The sequence below is a fragment of the Zalophus californianus genome, chromosome 1 (genome assembly GCF_009762305.2).
Source record: "Zalophus californianus isolate mZalCal1 chromosome 1, mZalCal1.pri.v2, whole genome shotgun sequence".
Lineage (NCBI taxonomy): Eukaryota > Metazoa > Chordata > Mammalia > Carnivora > Otariidae > Zalophus > Zalophus californianus.
Window position 1 is genome coordinate 22138787 of NC_045595.1, and position 18635 is coordinate 22157421.

General features: G+C 43.8%; 1 protein-coding gene across 4 annotated transcripts in view; it reads right to left on the bottom strand.

The window, feature by feature from the left end:
* CHDH (choline dehydrogenase) overlaps positions 1 to 18635 on the bottom strand; it is a 35404-nt gene that overhangs the window by 6193 nt on the left and 10576 nt on the right. For all 4 annotated transcript variants that reach the window (XM_027583780.2, XM_027583778.2, XM_035727543.1 and 1 more), the window contains 4 exons: positions 4006 to 4764; positions 3197 to 3348; positions 2170 to 2299; positions 1032 to 1166 (listed from right to left, as the gene is read on the bottom strand). In XM_027583780.2, the coding sequence (XP_027439581.1) occupies positions 1032 to 1166; positions 2170 to 2299; positions 3197 to 3348; positions 4006 to 4708 (1120 nt within the window). In that variant the 5' untranslated portion in view covers positions 4709 to 4764. The remainder of the gene's footprint in view (positions 1 to 1031; positions 1167 to 2169; positions 2300 to 3196; positions 3349 to 4005; positions 4765 to 18635) is intronic.

An 18635-nucleotide genomic window follows, 5' to 3' on the forward strand; every position in this document is an offset into this window, starting at 1 on the left:
AGGGAGGAGCCCGAAGTGGGGCTCGACCCCAGGGCCCTGGGATCATGACCCGAGCCGAAGGCAGACACTTAACCGACTGAGCCTCCCCGGCGCCCCCGGACAGGCTGATTCTCCCACAGAGGGCCGAAGTCAGACGTCCGCGCTGTCTCGGTCTCTCCCTTCTCCTCCTCTGCCTCATCACCCGCCACGTGGCCCGCAGAAAGCCTCCCTGACTTCAGCTCCCACATCTGCTGGGATCCATCTGCCGGGCAGTAGCACCCCGAGCCCTCCCTCTGTCCCAGTTCAGACCCCCCCTCACTGGCAGCTTCCGGGGCCTCCGCGCCAGTGCTCCGGCCGACCCTCGAGGTCCAGCGCTCTTCATCGCACCCCTGCTTTTTCCTCAACATGCTACAGTCTCCCTGGCCCGACACACCTGTTCCTCTAACGCTACACGCCTAGACCCAGGGCCTCGGTCCATTTCCTTCCTAGCTCTCAGACATCCTCCACTTTACTAACATCCTGACCCTAAAACTAAGCACGTTTACATGGTTTCTTTCCACGGATCCCAGCAATGCATAAGCTCCCCAAGGGCACCTGCCTTTACTGGCACAGCAGAACCTGGAGGTGTGGGAGAAACCCAGGCTGAGAGGGGATCTCAGAAGCACCACTTCCTGGTCTGGGCACTACGCTGGGACCCCAAAAACAGCCAGCACACTGCTGAAAAATGGATGCTGACCATGCCTTTACTCTTGGCTCCTTGGACCCCAGATGGCATCCAGCCACAAGGCTACCCCTATCCATATGTAAGGAAGAGGGGTACCCAGGCTCTGAGTCTTACCTGGGACTGGCCCTGGGGCCGCTGCTTCTGGTCCTCACAACAGCCTGCCAGACAGGACTATGTATCCCCATTTTGCAGATGGGAAAGCTGAGGCAAAAGGCAGAGCTAAGCTTGGAATAAGTAACTTGAGACCAGAGCCTTCTCTGAGCACCTTAGGAAGGAGGCCATGCTCCCCCAGACCTGCTCCACGAAGGTCCCAGGCCAGCACGCCCACCTGTGAATTTCCAGAGCCACTCCAGACCAATCCGGACCTTCCTCAGGGGCTTCTGTGCTGAGTGCAGGGTGATGGGGAGGGTGCATGCCTGCTGGATGTATACCTCCAGGTGGTCCTGCAGGTTCTGGCCCACTCCTGGAATGGGAGCGAGTGGTTAGGAAAAATGGCTTCTGGGGGGCGGGCTGCCACTGGCCTCTCAACATCCCCGGGTTTTGGAAACTACCCCCACCCCATCCACTTATCCACCAAGACAGCCCCTGCTCCCTCCCTGGGTCTCGGCTTAAAGGTCACCTCCTGGGACTCCATCCCTCCACTCATGGCGAAGTCTCGTCCTCTCATGCTGCCAAAGCCACCTGCCCTGGTCACTCCCTCCGGGGGCAGCCCCGGGACCCCTCCCGATGCCATCCTGCCAGGCAGCAGCCTCCCTGAGGGCAGGGCCTCAGCATTCGGCAGGTGCCACTCCCTGAGCTGCTTGCCAGTGGGACTGACAGCCCCACCCGCACCCGGGCCCAGGGAAGGAGGGAAGCAAGCCTTGCTGTGCTGGGCAGGCACTGCGTGAGCTCATCTAAGCAAAAGGGGGCGCCGGGCAGGCCGCTGTCACAGACCTCTCACGATGAAGCCTCCACGCGAAAAGGGTCATTTTGGGGGAGCATGGGTTCTAAGAGAGGTAAGAGCCCCTAATGGGTATCAAAGATCATCTGTAAGATCAATTTTAGGCCTAGGATAATTCTCTTAGCATGAAAAGCATGCTCTGGAGCACTGAGTTGGCATCTTTAATGTCAGGGCTGCTGCTGAGTCCTGAGGACAGAACACACAAAGGCCTGGACCCCTCTCACCGCAGGGCTGCCCGGGGGGGTCGGGTACAGCCGAGCCTGGCCCAGCAGGCTTCGCGGGTGATGCTCCTTACTGCAGGGGCATCACCTCTCAGTTGGACAGGAGGGCCAGGGAAGGGGAAAAAAATGACACAAAGACTTGGGGTCCCTGGGGAGTAGAGGCGTCCAGTGAGGGTCGCGGGAAGAATGTGACCATTCTGTGGAACACGGACTGTTGCCCCCGTCCCACTCCATGCTAATGAACTCCAATAAGCCCTTTTATTAGCAGAGGCCCCCTCTGCGGAATGGTGGAGAAGGGAGCTCACCAGGCAGGTGGCACACCACCGGGATGCCCAGCTTCTTGAGGTCATCTGCATTGCCGACACCCGAGAGCATGAGCAGCTGTGGAGAGTTGATGGCACCCCCGCTCAGAATCACCTCCGTGCTGGCGTAAGCCTGGAAGAGGCACAGGCACGCGGGTCACAATTCCTGAAAAGCCAGAAAGAACCCCAACAATGCGGCCTCGGCGTGAAGTCCCCCAGCAGGGGCCAAGGATCCCATTTCCAGGCCCCGGAGGAAGGCAGAGGATGCTCAGGGGGCCTCCCTGGAAAAGCCCTTAGCAGGTGCAGCTCCGGGGCATGATACTAAAGCACACGTCATGTGCTAACATACGCTCTGTGACCGCTGCGCCCTGATGACCGTCTTAAAAACCGTACTGTGGAGCTTAAATGAGACCCATGAAAGCAAGCACTCACACAAGCAGTGTAAATAAAGCATCGGTGAGCCGGATCTTCACGTGGATGCGGGATGATCCTAACACACAGCTGAGGGGGAAACAGTGTAGTGCGGAAATAGGGAGCATGCTCACATTTGTGATTTTTAAAGTCTTCTTATAAACCTAGCAATTTCTGGGGCACCGGGTGGCTCTGTCGTTAAACGTCTGCCTTCAGCTCAGGTCATGGTCCCAGGGTCCTGGGATAGAGCCCCGCATCGGGCTCCCTGCTCTGCGGGAGGCCTGCTTCTCCCTCTCCCACTCCCCCTGCTTGTGTTCCCTCTCTCGCTGTCTCTCTCTCTGTCAAATAAATAAAATCTTTAAAAAAAAGAAAAAAACGCTAGCAAGTTCTGAAGAGGTACAGAAGGAACAGGAGGACCGCTCTGAGGTGGGAGGGGCAGACAGAAGCTCACAGGGGCCACTGTGGGCTCTTTGCAGGTGGCTGGCCTGATGGTATCCCCCCCCCCACCCCAAGCCCTGGGGACCAGAGCCCGACTGCTACCCACACTGAGCACGAGCACCAGGGTGACTGCTCGTTCCCTTCCACGTCCACTGCCCCGGCCCAGCGGGAACTCACTCACCCTGTGGCTCTGACCGTTCTTGATGTACTCCACACCCACCGCGCGGGTGCCCTCAAACAGCACCTTGCTCACAAACGTCTGCGCCTCGGCCATGAGGTTGGGGCGGCTCAGTGCCGGGTGCAGGTACGCGCACGCTGTGCTCCAGCGCTTGCCTGTGGGACAGAGCAAGATCAGGCACAGCCCCAGCCCCTCTTTCCTGGTACCTGAACAGGGGAAAGGGGCTGGAGAAAGATGGAATTTGACCTTCCCTGGACACTGTGAGCTCTGCCCCAGAAGGAAGGCTGACACCAAAAGTCCCTGCTGGGCTGAAATCCATATCCACGAGGCAGTGGAAGACCCCCCTCCGCTCTTGGCAGGATGACAGACCAGGAGCAGCTAATAAAGGGGGGTGAGAACCCTTCACAGGCAGGCAGGAGCCCTGGGTCGACCCAGGCCTTGCCTCTGTCCTGCCGTGAGCAAAGCACTTCGGTGCTCTGTGCCTCAGTTTCCTCATCTGCAAGTCTCTTCAGACTTTGGGCTCTTTGGTCAAAGAGTTGACTCTCCAGCCAACAGAGGCCAGAGGTCTAGAGAATGCCCCAGAGTCTGTCACCAAATCAGTCCTCACTCGCTGTGGGCTGTATTCTGTGGCCTCTAAGGGGGTGCGATACCTCAGTCATCTGGGCCTCCTCTAGGTGCAGTTTACCCTCCCTGACCACGAAGGGGGCAGGAGGCATGGCGCTGTGATGGTGGGTAGCTTCCTTTTTTTAAAGGGGAGGAACCGGGGCGGGGGGGGGGGGGGGGGGGGACGGGGGACGGGAGCCGTGTGCTACCTTGGTGGATGGTCATGTCCATCCATCCGAAGCCTTCTTGCTGGAAGCCGTTCATGTCCTCGGTGAGCGGGTAGCCGGCCTGCTGCGCTGCCTCCAGGAAGGCGCGGTGCAGCGGGTGGTTGGTCTTGCCCCGGGACACGTGCAGGGGGCCCTGGCCGCCGCGGTACGTGCCGGCGCCCAGCTCGTGACTCTGCGCCTTGCGGAAGTAGGGCAGGCAGTGCGCGTAGTCCCAGCCCGTCGCGCCTTCCCGCTGCCAGCGGTTGTAGTCTTCCGCGTGGCCGCGGATGTAGACCATGGCGTTGAGCGACGACGAGCCCCCCCAGACCCGGCCACGCGGCCAGTACAACACCCGGCCGTCGAGGCCCGGCTGCGGCTCCGTGTGGTAGCACCAGTTGTACCTGTCATCGCACAGGTTGGCCACGAGGGCCGCGGGCATGTGGATCTTCCACAAGAGCCGCTTGCTGCCCGCGAGCACGTCCTTGGGCCCGGCCTCCAGCAGCAGCACGCGCTTGTCGGGGTCCTCGGTGAGCCGCCTGGCCAGCACACAGCCCGCGGAGCCCGCACCCACCACCACGTGACTGTACTCGTCCCCTCGCCGGGAGCCCGCGCTGGCCAGCGCGCGCACGCTGGGGGGCCGCTGCCGCCCCACGGCTCCCCAGGGGCCCAGACGCCCTCCCCTCCAGCCTCGCAGGACACACCACATGCTTCCAGCCCAAGTCCTCGTACGTCCACCGAGAGGAGTGTGATGATTCACCGTTCCTAAAACAGGAAAAGAAAGCTTTAGAATTTTAACTCGGCATGCACATTGCAGAATCAGCCCAAAGCTGGGGCACCCGCAGCCATGCAGCAAAGGTTCCCTGGCAGGCTCACCAAGTGCCCACCAAGTGCCCACCCAGGGCCCGGTGGGGCAGGCCTGGCCGGCATGACCCTGCCCTGGGGAACTGTGAGGCCAGGGCTGGGGGCACAGGGGCTCCTCCCCAAACTTGGGAGGTGGGGTGGTCCCCAGAGAGGCTTCTCTGTGACATGTGTAGTAGGTGAACCTGGAGGCTGGGCAGGTGCGTGGCTGCTGGCATGCAGGGGAGGTCAGGGCTTTCTGGGCTTGCACTCAAAGCTCACCCCTTTAAGACAGTTGCTGAGCCCCTACCACGTGCCAGGCACAATTTCATCTCTAGCAATACACAGGGAACAAGACATCTGCCCTCAAAACGGATGGTCTGCGGCCTGGGTGACAGACGAGACTTAAGTAACTGAAGGAAGGCCAGGGTGTGAGGCTCGAGGCTGCAGAGCTCAAAGCCTGTGACCTGAGGGCCATGGGGTGAGCTAGAGGGCTTTTCAGCAGGGGTGGGGTCAAAGCTACAATCTTCAGAGATCACTCTGGAGTGTGCTGGAGTTGGAACAACAAAATGCCAATAGCTTTTGGAGCTGCCTTTCTCAACAATGTGCAAATTATTCCCAACATGCTCAGTGCACAGAGGTGGAAAAGAACCAGGGTATCCCACTCTACTGGCACGAGAACATCTGAGAAAGCCCCACCCATGAGGTTCAGGCACCCAAGACTGACGCCACAACAAGAGAGCCGAGAAACCTCGAGAAACCTCCTCCATGAGCCTGCCCCAAGGCACAGCAGGAGCCTACCACCTGAGGCAGGCTAAAGAGATGAGTGTAGAGAAAGACCCCAGCCCCCTTTTGGGAGCCCCAGGCCCTCCTGAGAGCAGGAACACAGAAGAGCCTTGCAGCACTCCAGGCCCCATACTAGCACGAGGTAGCAGCGCCCTACCACTCAACTCCCAACTGGGTTGGCTCGACACTCCACACTAATGACCTGGTAGCATAAATAAATACTATTTACCTCAGTCACTACTATCATGTCACACACAAGGTCCTGCATTCCATAACAATCTGGGAGACATGGAAGAAGAGCAGGGAAAGATGGTGGAGGAGGACCCTGAGCTCACCTTCTCCCAGACACTGCGGGCAACAAGTACCAGACTGCAGATCACTGTGAAAACCAGCTGAAGACTAGCAGCATGGCTATTCCACAGCTAAAGAACATAAAGAGGAGGCCCTATCAAGAAGGGGAGGAGGGGCAGAGATGCGGTCAGGGACCAAAACCCTGGCACTGCGGTGCGTTTCCCACCACAAGTGAGAAAACTATCCCAAGCACGGAGGTCCTCCCTGAGGAGCCAGGGGATCAAACCCCACACGGGGCATCCCCCATCCTGGGGATCTGCACTGGGAAGATGAGCCCCTATAATGTCTGGCTGTGAAAATCAGTGAGACCTAACTCTGGGAGAGCTGGAGGGCTATAGGAAACCTAGAGTCTGCTCTTAAAGGGCCAGAGCGCTGTATCACTCAGTCTGAGCCCCAGCACGGGAGCAGCAGTTTGAAGAGCACCTGGCATGTACATGAAGAAGACTTACTAATTTTAGCACATTTGCTGAACAGGCAGGGATCGGTGGGCAATTTCTCCAGGAACGGAAGTGCTGGTGATGCCATTTTTCTTGCCCTCCTTCAGCCTAGCTTGGCTGGATGCTTGCGGGAGCCACTTCTGATACTTCATCTACCTTGCTGGCATTGCTTGTCCCCCACCAGCATTCCCCTGGGGAGCCACACCACCCAACCCGCCTGTCCTAGCAGGTGTCCCTCCAAAGCGGCTCCTGTCCCAGCACACCCAGCGGGCAGCCTCGGCTGGGACTGGCAACCTCCAAAGTGACTCTTGCCCTGGAGAAGCGGAGAGCCAGCACCACACCCCAGCATGCTTGCAGCGGCTACAGCCAGGCCTTCCAGCCAGCCGTGCCAGGAGCTAACCCCGCACACCAGCACGCCTGCAGCAGCTACAGCGGGGTTTCCTAAGCCAGCTGCACCGGGGGCCAGCCCTGCCCACCAGTGTACCCACGGCAGTCGCAGCTGGTCACTGCAGCTAGCTGGGCTGGAGGCCAGCCCTGCCTACCAGTGTGCCACAGAAGTTGTGGCCCAGTCACAACAGGAAGGTGCAGACAGCCCACACAAGGGACACCCCTTGGGTGCCTGGTTCTGGTGAGCAGGGAGACAGCACTACTGGGCCCTACAGGATGCCTTCTATGAAAGGTCCTACCAAATACACAGAAGCCAACACCGAGAGTCAGACAAAATGAGGATACAGAAGAAGGTACTCCAAACAAGAGAGGGTAGGACCTCAGGAAAGGAACTAAGCGAAAGAAATCGGCAGTCTACCTGCTAAAGAGTTCAAAGTAACGGTCATAGGGTGCTCACTGAGAAGAGTGGAGGAGCTCAGAGAGAATATCAACACAGAGAAAATAGAAAAAGGCACAAATCAGAGTGGAATAATAACTGAAAAATATAACAGAGGAAATCAACAGCAGATTAGAGGATGTAGAAGAACAGATCAGCAATCTGGAAGACAAGGTAGTGGAAAGTGCCCAAGCTGAACAGCAAAAAGAAAATTTTAAAAATGAGGATAGATTAAAGGACCTCTGAGACTACATCAAGTGCACTAACATTCACATTAAAGGGGTCCCCAAAAGAGAAGAGAGAATGGGGCAGAAAACTTATTTGAAGAAATAATAGCTGAAAATTTCCCTAATCTGGGGAAGAAAATAAGACATCCGGGTCCAGGAAGCACAAAAAGGCCCTAACAAGATGGGCCCAGGACATCCACACCAAGCTACATAATAATTAAAATGGCAAATTTTAAAGAGAATTGTAGAAGCAGGAAGAGAAAAGCAAATAGTTACATATAAGGAAAACCCTCATAAAGCTATTACCAGATTTTTCAGCAGAAACTCTGCAGGAAGAAGAGAGTGACATGATACATTCCAAGTGCTGAAAGGAAAAAACCTACAACCAAGAATACTCTATCCAGCAAGGTTATTGTTCAGAATTAAAGGAGAGATAGTTTCTCAGACAAATAAAAGTTGAAAGCGTCCATCACCACTAAGCCAACCTTATAAGAAATATTAAAGGGATCTCTTTAAGAGGAAAATAAAAGGTCATAACTAGAGGAAAATTATGAAAGGAAACAATATCACTTGGTAAAAGCAAACATAGAAAGGTAGTAGATTAATCACTTATAAAGCTAGTATGAAGGTAAAAGACAAAAGCAATAAAATTAATTATATCTACAAAACTTAGTTAAGGGATACAGAAAATAAAAAGATATAAAATATGACATCATATACATTAAAACATGGAGGAGGGGAATAAAAATGTAGTAATTTCAGCATATGTTCAAACTTAAATGACCACCAACTTAATATAGATTGTTACATACATAGGATGTTATATATAAGCCTTACAGTAACCACAAACCAAAAATGTATAAGTACACAAAAATAAGCACAAAGGCATCTAAGCATAACACTAAAAAAAAAGTCATCAAATCACAAGGCACAAGAGAAAGAGAAGAAAGGAATAGAGAAGAACTACCAAAACAACCAGAAAACAATTTACAAAGTGGAAATGAGTGCACACCTATCAATAATTACTTTAAGTGTATATGGATAAATGCTTCATTCAAAAGGTACAGGATGACTGAATGGATAAAAAGTATAAGACCCATCTATATGCTATCTACAAAAGACTCACTTCAGACCTAAAGACACATGCAGACTGAAAGTGAACAGGTTGAAAAAGATATTTCATGAGAATGGAAGAAAAAGAAAAGAAAAGAAAAAGAAAAAGCTGGGGCAGCAATACTTATATTAGACAAAACAGACTTTAAAACAAAGACTGTAACAAGAGAAAGCATTACATAATGATAAAGGGATCAATCCAGCATGAGAATATAACAATATCTAAGCATGATATAGGAGGACCTAAATATATGAAGCAAATATTAACAGACATAAAGGAAGAAATTGATAGTAATGCAATAATAGTAGAGGACTTTAAAATCCCATTTACATCAATGGATAGATCATCCATGCAAAAAATCAATAAGGAAACAGTGGTTTTGAGTGGCACATTAGACCAGAGAGACTTAACAGATATATACAGAACATCCCATCCAAAAACAACAGAATAAACATTCTTTTCAGGTGCACATGGAATGTTCTCCAAGATAGTTCTCATGTTAGGCCACAAAATAAGTTTCAATAAATTAAAGAAGATTAACATCCTATCAAGCATCTTTTCCAACCATGGTGGTATGAAACTAGAAATCAATTACAAGAAAAAAAACTAGAAAAAAGACAAACATGTGGAGGCTAAATAACATGCTACTAAGCAACCAATACGTCAATGAAGAAATAAAAGAGGAAATTAAAAAAACACCCAGAGACAAATGAAAATGGACAACAATGGTTCAAAACCTTTGGGACTTAGCAAAAGCAGTTCTAAGAGGGAAGTTTATAGCAATGCAGTCCTACCTCAAGAAACAAGAAAAAAATCTCAAACAATCTAACTAGAAAAAGAAGCCCAAAGTCTGCAGAAGGAATTAATAAATATCAGAGCAGAAATAAATAAAATAAAGACTAAAAAAAAAAAACAATAAAAAAGATCAATGAAACAAAGAGCTGGTTCTTTGAAAAGATAAACAAAATTGATAAACTGCTAGCCAAATTCATCAAGAAAAAATAAAAACTCAAAATCACAAATGAAAGAGAAATTACAACCAACACCACAGAAATACAAAGGATTATGAGACTACTATGAAAAATTATACACCAACAAATTGAAATACCCAGAAGTGGATAAATTCCTAGAAACATACAATTTTCCAAGACTGAATTAGGAAGGAATAAAAAATCTGAACAGACCTATTACCAGTAATGAAATTCAATCAGTAATGACAAAACTCTCAACAAACAAAAGTCCGGGACTAGATATTTTCACAGGTGAATTCTATCAAGAAGAGTTAATACTTATCCTTCTCAAACTATTCCAAAAAATAGAAGAGAAAGGAATGCTTCCAAAATCATTCTGTGATGCCAGCATTACCCTGATACCAAAACCAGACAAAGATACTATAAGAAAATTATAGACCAATATCCCTGATGAACACAGATGCAAAAATCCTCAACAACATATTAGCAAACCCAATTTTCAAACAATACATTAAAAGGATCGTTCACCATAATCAAGTGGGATATATCCCAGGGATGTAAGGATGGTTCAATATTTACAAATCAATTAATCTGATACACCACGTTAACAAAATGAAGGATAAAAATCATATGATCATCTCAAAAGATGCAGAAAAAAACATTTAACAAAATTCAACATCTATTCATGATAAAAAAAAAAGACTCTCAACAAAGTGGGTAGAGAGGGAACATACCTCAAGATAATAATGGCCATATATGACACACCCACAGCTAATGGGTGAAATAACCAACAGCCAATGGTAAAAAACTGAAAGCTTTCCCTCTAAGATCAGAGACAAGAGAAAGATGTCCACTCTTACCACTTTAATTAAACATAGTACCAGAAGTCCTAGCCACAGCAAACAGATAAGAAAAAGAAATGAAAGGCATCCAGATTGGTAAAGAAAAAGTAAAATTGTCATTATTTGCAGATGGCATGATACTATATATAGAAAACCCTAAAGATTAAAAAAAAAAACCCTATTAGAACTAATAAATGAATTCAGTAAAGTTGCAGGATACAAAAATTACTATATAGAATGCTGTTGAGTTTCTATACACTAATGATGAACTGGCAGAAAGAGAAATTAAGAAAACAATCCCATTTACAATTGCATCAAAAAGAATAAGATACCTAGAAATAAATTTAACCAAGGAGCTCAAAGACCTGTACTCTGAACTATAAGATCTCAATGAAAGAAACTGGAGATAACACAAAGAAATGGAAAGACATACCAAGGTCATGGGTTTGAAGAATTAATATCCTTAAAATGTTCATACGTCCCAAAGCAATCTACAGATTCAGTGCAATCCCTATCAAAGTAACAATAGCATTTTTTACAGAACTAGAACAAATAATCCTCAAATTTGTATGGGAACACAAAAGATCCTGACTAGCCAAAGCAATCTTGAGAAAGAAGAACAAAGCTGGAGGTATCCTGCGCCCAGATTTCAAACTATACTTACAAAGCCATAGTAATCAAGACAGTATGGTACTGGCACAAAAACAGACACATAGATCAATGGAACAGAATAGAGAGCCCCGAAATAAACCCATGTTTATGGTCAATTAATCTATGACAAAGGAGGCAAGAATATCCAATAAACAAAAAAAGACAGTCTCTTTAATAAATAGTGTTGGGAAAATGGGGCAGCTATTGTGAAAAGAATGAAACTCGGCCACTTTCTTACACCATACACAAAAATAAACTCAAAATGGATTAGAGACCTAAAACCATAAGAAAAAAGTACAGCATAAGAAATATAGTCAATAATACTGCAATAACATTGTATGGTGACAGATGGTAACTACACTAAAAACCACGGTGAGCATTTTGTAATGATTTAATTCTTGAATCACTGTACTGTAAACCTGAAACTAATATTGTATACTTACAACTAAAATTAAAAATAATAAATATTGAGGCATAAAAGAACACGAAAAAGAAATGGCTCATTATTAAGAGATAAAGTAGTCAACAGAACCAGACCAAGGGAGGACCCATCCAGATGTCAGAACTGTCAAAGACTTCAAAATAAACAAGTTTCACATTTTACAAGATTTAGTTGAAATGGTGGACATGTTGAACAGATAGGCGACTGCAGCAAAAATTGGAAACCTAAAAAAGGGACAAACAGAAATACTCAAAATAAAAAAATTATCAGAGGGGCGCCTGGGTGGCTTAATCGTTAAGCATCTGCTTTCGGCTCAGGTCGTGATCCCAGGGTCCTGGGATCGAGCCCAGCATCGGGCTTTCTGCTCAGAGGGGAGCCTGCTTCTTCCTGTCCCTCTACTTACTGCTCTGCCTACTTGTACTCTCTCTCTCCGTCAAATAAAATTTTAAAAAAATTATCAGAAATGAATAATTTGGTTACAGCAGAGAAGAGAATAAGTGAAAATGCAATTAGGTTAACAGGAATTATCCAAATGGAAATAATATAAAATGGAGAAAGAGTAAAAGAGAGAGGAAGAGAGACAGCTAAGAGCCACGAGATGGTATCAAACTATCTAGAGTTAAGATAATTGGAATCCCAGTAGGAGGAGAGGTATAGAAGGAAAAAGGAGAAGGGAAAGGCGGTGCGGGGGTGGCGGGGGGAGGCGGTGAGAGGAAGAAAGGGAGAGAGAGAGAAGGACAAAGAGAAAACAGAGGAGAAAATATATTTAAAGAGATCACTGCTGAGACTTTTCCAAAATTAATATAAGACAAAACATCCAGGATCCAAGAAGCTTAGAGCATCCCGTGCAGAATAAAAACAAAAAACAAAAAACAAAACACATCTAAGTACATAATAGTCAAATTGCTGAAATCCAAGAAAAAATATCATCAAGCCAGCCAAAAAAAGAAACATGCACAGAGGAATAAATATAAGAGTGACAACAAACTTCTCATCAAAAAACATGCAATCTAGAAGATAATGGAGTGACAGCTATAAAATACTGAAATGGGGGGTGGAAAACCCAGTAAACTTACAATTCTCTATACCCAGTGAGTCTATCTTTCAAATATGAAGGAGAAAGACATCTTCAGAGAAACAAAAGCTGAGTGAATATATCGCCAGTGGATCTGCACTGCAAAATATGCTAAAGGAAGTTCTTCAGGCAAAAGAAGTATGACACCAGCTAGAAATTTCAATGAAGAGCAATGGAAATGGTAAAAATGTGGGTGTATGAGTTTCTTATGACTGTTGTAACAAATGACCATAAACTTGGTGACTTAAAACAACACAAACGTATTCTTACAGTTCTGGAGGCCAACAGTTTGAAAACAGTTTCACTGCGCTAAAGTCAAGGTATCAGCAGGGTTAGTCCCTTCCAGAAGCTCTCTAGAGGAGAAGCCATTTCCTTGCCTTTTCTAGATTCTGAGCATCACTTGTATTCCTTAGCCTCTTGCTTCTGTTGTCACATCTTCTACTTCTGTACTTATATCTCCCCCTTATTAGGACATTTGTGATTACATCATTCGGACCTCCTGGATAACCCAGGATCATCTCTCCATCTCAAGACTGTTAATCTCATCTGCAAAGTCCGTGTTGCCACATAAGGTAACATATTCACAGACTCCAGAGTTAGAACATGGATATCATGGAAGGCAATTGTAAAGCCTACCACAGTGCGTAAATACAATACACTTTTTCCCCCTTGTTTTTATTTGTATTTTTTAAGCTAGGAATTATTATATTTTTACTCAAACATAATTAACATACAGTGTTATGTTAGTTTCAGGTATACAATATAATAATTCAACAATTCTATACAGTTCTCAGTGCTCACCAAGATAAGTGTACTCTTACTCTTAACGATAGAGAACTGAGGGTTGAGGGAAGGAGGGGAGTGGGGGATGGGCTAAATGGGTGATGGGTATTAAGGAGGTCACTTGTTATGATGAACACTGGGTGTTATATGTAAGTGATGAATCACTAAATTCAAGTCCTGTACACTATAAGCTAACCAGAATGTAAATAAAAACAACAAAAAAAAATTAAAGAAATGAGCCTGGTGATGGGTATTAAGGGCGGCACGTATCGCAAGGAGCACTGGGTGTTATGCACAAACAATGAATCATGGAACACTCCATCAAAAACTAATGAAGTACTCTATGGTAACTAACATAACATAAAAAAAAAGAAAGAAATGAAATGTAATCCTACTGAGAATCTAGTTTACAGCAGTTATAAAGAATTTTTATAATAAAAACTTTCCTTAAAAAAAGGATAAGTGTATTCTTAATCCCCTTTAACCTTTTCACCCATCCCCCCACCCACCTCCCTTCTAATATAAAATGGAATATTACTCAGCCATAATAAAGAATAAATCTTGCCATTGGCAACAACATGGAGGAATCTAGAGGGTAGAATGCTAAGTGAAATAAGCCTGAGAAACACAGATACCATATAATTTCACTCATATGTAGAATTTAAGAAACCAAACAAATGAACAAAGAAAAAAGAAACAAAAAAAAGACTCCCCTTATTTTTAATTTCTTCAGAATATAAATGACTATCTAAAGCTAAACTAGTAAAATACACAATAGGGTTTATAATATATGTGGCATTAAAATGTACATAACAATAACAGCACAAAGAATAGGATGGGAAAAAGAGAAGTATACTTTTATAAGGTTTTTATACCATACACAAAGTGGTTCAATATTATTTGGTATACTGTGATAAGTGAAAGATATATATTGTAAACCTTATCACAATCATTAAAAACTAAATAAATCAAACATGAATTCCAGCTAATAAGTCAATAGTGGAGGTAAAATATTATAAAATAATCAAGAGGTAGTAAAAGAAACTAAAAAGAGGTAGGAAAACTCAAATATATGCTGTCTACACACACACACACACACACACAAATTACTTTCAATATAAAGACATAAGTAATAAAAAATGGAAAAAAAGATGCACCACATAAACAGCATATCAAAACAGTATACAAAGACAGAATTAGAGTGGCTATATTAATATCAGACAATGTAGACTTCAGTACAAAGAATATTACCAAGATTAAGAAGACATTTCAAGATGACAAAAGGGCCAATTTATCATAAAGACAAAATAATTCTAAATGTGTATATGCCTAATAGAGCTTCAAAATCATGAAGCAAAAATCGATAGAACTGAAAGGAGAAATGAATAAATAATACACTTGGAGACTTCCCCTTTCTCAGTATGAGATAAAACATCTAGGCAAAAAATTAGTAAGAATACAGAAAACTAAACAATATTATGACCTAAACTGACCGAATTAACATTTATTATCGAACACCCAAACAACAGCAGAATACATGTTCTTTGCAAGTGTACTTCACTAAGGGAGACTTCATTCTGGGCCATAATAAAAATCTCAACAAATGTAAAAGGGCTGAAATGATACAAAGTATGTTCTCTGTCCACAAAAGAGTTGATTTAGAAATAAATAAAAAATATATATCTGAAAAATCCATAAGAAATTAAGCAAGACACTTCTATATAACCCATGAGTCAAAGAAGACATCACAAGAGAAATTAAAATTAGCACATGTTTGAACTGAATGAAAATGAAAACACAAGAGACCAAAATGTGTGGAATTCAGGTGAAGCAGTGCTTTGAGGAAATACATGGCATTATGATGCTTATATTAGAAAAGTCAGATCTCCAACTGATGACCTTATACTTTTACCTTGAAAAAATCAGAAAAAAGAAAATCAATCCCACAGTAATCATAAATAATAAACAAAACAACAGAAATAAAACTGAAAACAAATTTAAAAGTAGAAAAAAATAAAACCAAAATTTGGTTCTTTAAAACAATAAAATACTAAACCTCTACCCAAAGAAAAGAGAAGGAACACAAATTACCAACATCAGCACTGACAGAGGAGGTATCACTACCTATTCTACAGACAATTAAAAGACAACAGAAGGATAACATAGAAACTTTGTGCCAAAAAATGCGATAATTGAAAGACAGATTCTCAAAGCTGACTCAAGAACTATGTTACCTAAATAGCTACACATATCTATTAAAGAGATTGAATTCATTATCTCACGAAGAAAACATTGGACTTCATTGGTAAAATCTAAGAAACATCCAAGATGGAATAATACCAATTCTATAGAAAAATAGAGAACATTCTCCCACTTATTTTTATAACGCCAGCATTAACCTGTTACCAAAACCAGACAAAGCCATCACAAGAAGACCACAGACCAATATCCATCATGAACTGAGATGCAAAAATCCTTAACAAAATTTTAGCAAATCAAATCCAGCAACGTACACTATAACCGACTAGAGTTGAACCCAGTGATGCAAAGTTGGCTCAACAGTAGAAAATTAATCAAGGTATTTCATCATATTAAGAAACCAAAAAAGAAAAACCATGTTATCATCCTATTGCAGAAAGCATTTGGTGATATTCCATATTCCTTCCATAAAATCTCTGTGTGCTCAAGGAATGAAAGAGAACTCCCTGATAAAGAGCATCTATGAGATCCCCACAGCTGGCTTTGTACTAATGGTGAAAGGCTAAAAGCTTTCCCCCTGAGGTCAGGAGGCAAGGATAGTCACTCTCAGCACTGTTTATTCAACATTGTGTGAAGGTTCTAACCAGAATTTTAAGGTTAATTAATTATTATAAAAGTAAAAGGCATACAGATTAGAAAGAATTATAAATGTCCTTATTTACAGATAACATGATCATCTACATAGAAATCCCCAAGGAATTTACAAAAGCGACTGGAATTAATAAGTGAATTTAGCAAGGTCACAGGATACAAGGTCAACATACAAAGGCAACTGTATTTTTATATGCTATTTACAATTGGGCAATTTAAATGAAAAAAAATGTAATAAAGACTGAGTTTATTTTGGATGCTTGACCACTACAGCTGTAAGCTCCATCCCTCCCTCTTGCCCTCTATCTGGGCAAGTCAATAAGAAAGCCCCAGCATTCCTGCCCTCTTGGGGGGTAGGGGGTGGGGAGTAGTTCAAATCCTGCAAATCCAACCCATATATAGGCATCTCCACCTTGGTCCCACTCCCCAACCATAATAAAAACCAGAGCCATTTACCCTTCCCTTCACTCAAGCTATCCCAGACCAACTTGTGCGTCAGCACTACTCTCCCCCGAAAACCCCATTATGGAAAAATAAGCCTTTTCATAGCCCCTTGATATATGTGTGGTGTCATCAGTCTCAACATTCAAATTCTGGGTGGTGGTAGGGTAGGGTTGATCCCATCGTCTGTGGGGCAACCACAAAATAAAACAATACCATTTTCAAGAGCATCAAGAAATATGAAATACTTAAGAGTAAATCTAACCAAATACGTGCAAGACTTATACAATGAAAACTATAAAACTGTTGATAAAAATTAAAGATAACCTAAATAAATAGAAAGAGTGAGGATGAACAGGAAGACCTAACATTGTTATGATGTCAATACTCTCTAAATTGATTTATAGGTAAGATGCAATGCCAATCAAATCTCAGCAGGATTTTTTTTTTTAAGAAATTGACATGCTGACTTCAACATGTATATGGAAATACCAAGGCCATAGAAACTTGTAGTCGATTCATACAAAGAAACTCCACAGAACAGTGAAAATGAAGGGACACAGAACTTCACATCAACACAAATGAATCCCAGAAATATATTCAAATATAAAAGGCAAACTATGCATGGTATGACCTAAATAAAACCTTTATATAAATACAGTTTTAAAACATGTAGTCCCTACGTGTACCCAACATCAGAGCCCCAAAATATATGAAGCAAACATTAACAGATTTGAAGGGATTAACAGACAATTCTACAGTAGTAAGTGGAGACTTCTATATTCAGATTTCAGTGATGGACAGAATAACCAAATAGATCAATAGGCAATATATGACTTGATTAACACTACAAACCCACTAGTAGACCTCGACAAAACATTCCACCGAACAGCAGAACAGACATTCTTCTCAAGTACACATGGAACATTCTTCCAGAACAGACATATATCAGGCCACAAATCTTAATAAATTTTTTTAAAGATTTTATTTATTTATTTCAGAGAGAGAGAGAATGAGAGATAGAAAGCACGAGAGGGAAGAGGGTCAGAGGGAGAAGCAGACTCCCTGCTGAGCAGGAAGCCCGATGCGGGACTCGATCCCGGGACTCCAGGATCATGACCTGAGCCGAAGGCAGTCGCTTAACCAACTGAGCCACCCAGGCGCCCCACAAATCTTAATAAACTTTTAAAAAGATTGAAATTATACAAAGTATATTTTCTAACCATAATGGAATGAAAATAGAAATCAATATCAAAAGGAAAACTAGAAAATTTACAAATATGTGGAAATTAAACAACACACTCTTAAACAACCAATTTGTTAAAGAAGACATCACAAGGGATGTTAGAGACAAATGAAAATGAAAACAATACACCACAATTTATGAGATGGAGCAAAAGCGATGCGAAGAGGGGAATTTTTAGTTGTAAATGCATACATTAAAGAAGAAGAAAGATCTCAAACAAACAAACCCCTAACTTTACATCTTAAGGTACTAGAAAAAGAAGAGCAAACTAAACCCAGAGCTATCAGAAGGAAGGAAATAATAGATTAGAACAGAGATAAATGAAATAAGGAACAAAAAAAAAAATAGAGAAAATCAAGCCAAAAGTTGGTTCTTCAAAAAAAAAAAAAAAAGGTAAGCCTTTAAGTAGATGAGATAAGAAAAAAAGAAGACACAAATGAGTAAAATCAGATATGAAAGCAGGGACATCTCTACTGTTTTACAGAAATAAAAAGGATTATAAGAGAGCACCATGAATAACTATATGCCAACAAATTAGAGAACCTAGATGAAAATTCCCAACAAATTCCCAGAAATATACCATCTCCCTAAACTGAATCATGAAGAAACAGAAAATAGGAATAAATCTAGAATTAGGATGTCTGAAATAAAGTTTAAAGAAAGGAAAATAACGAGTGTTGACAAGGATGTAGAGAAACTGGAACTCCTGTTCACCGTTGGCTGGAGCATAAAATGGCAGTCACTGCAAAAAAAAAAA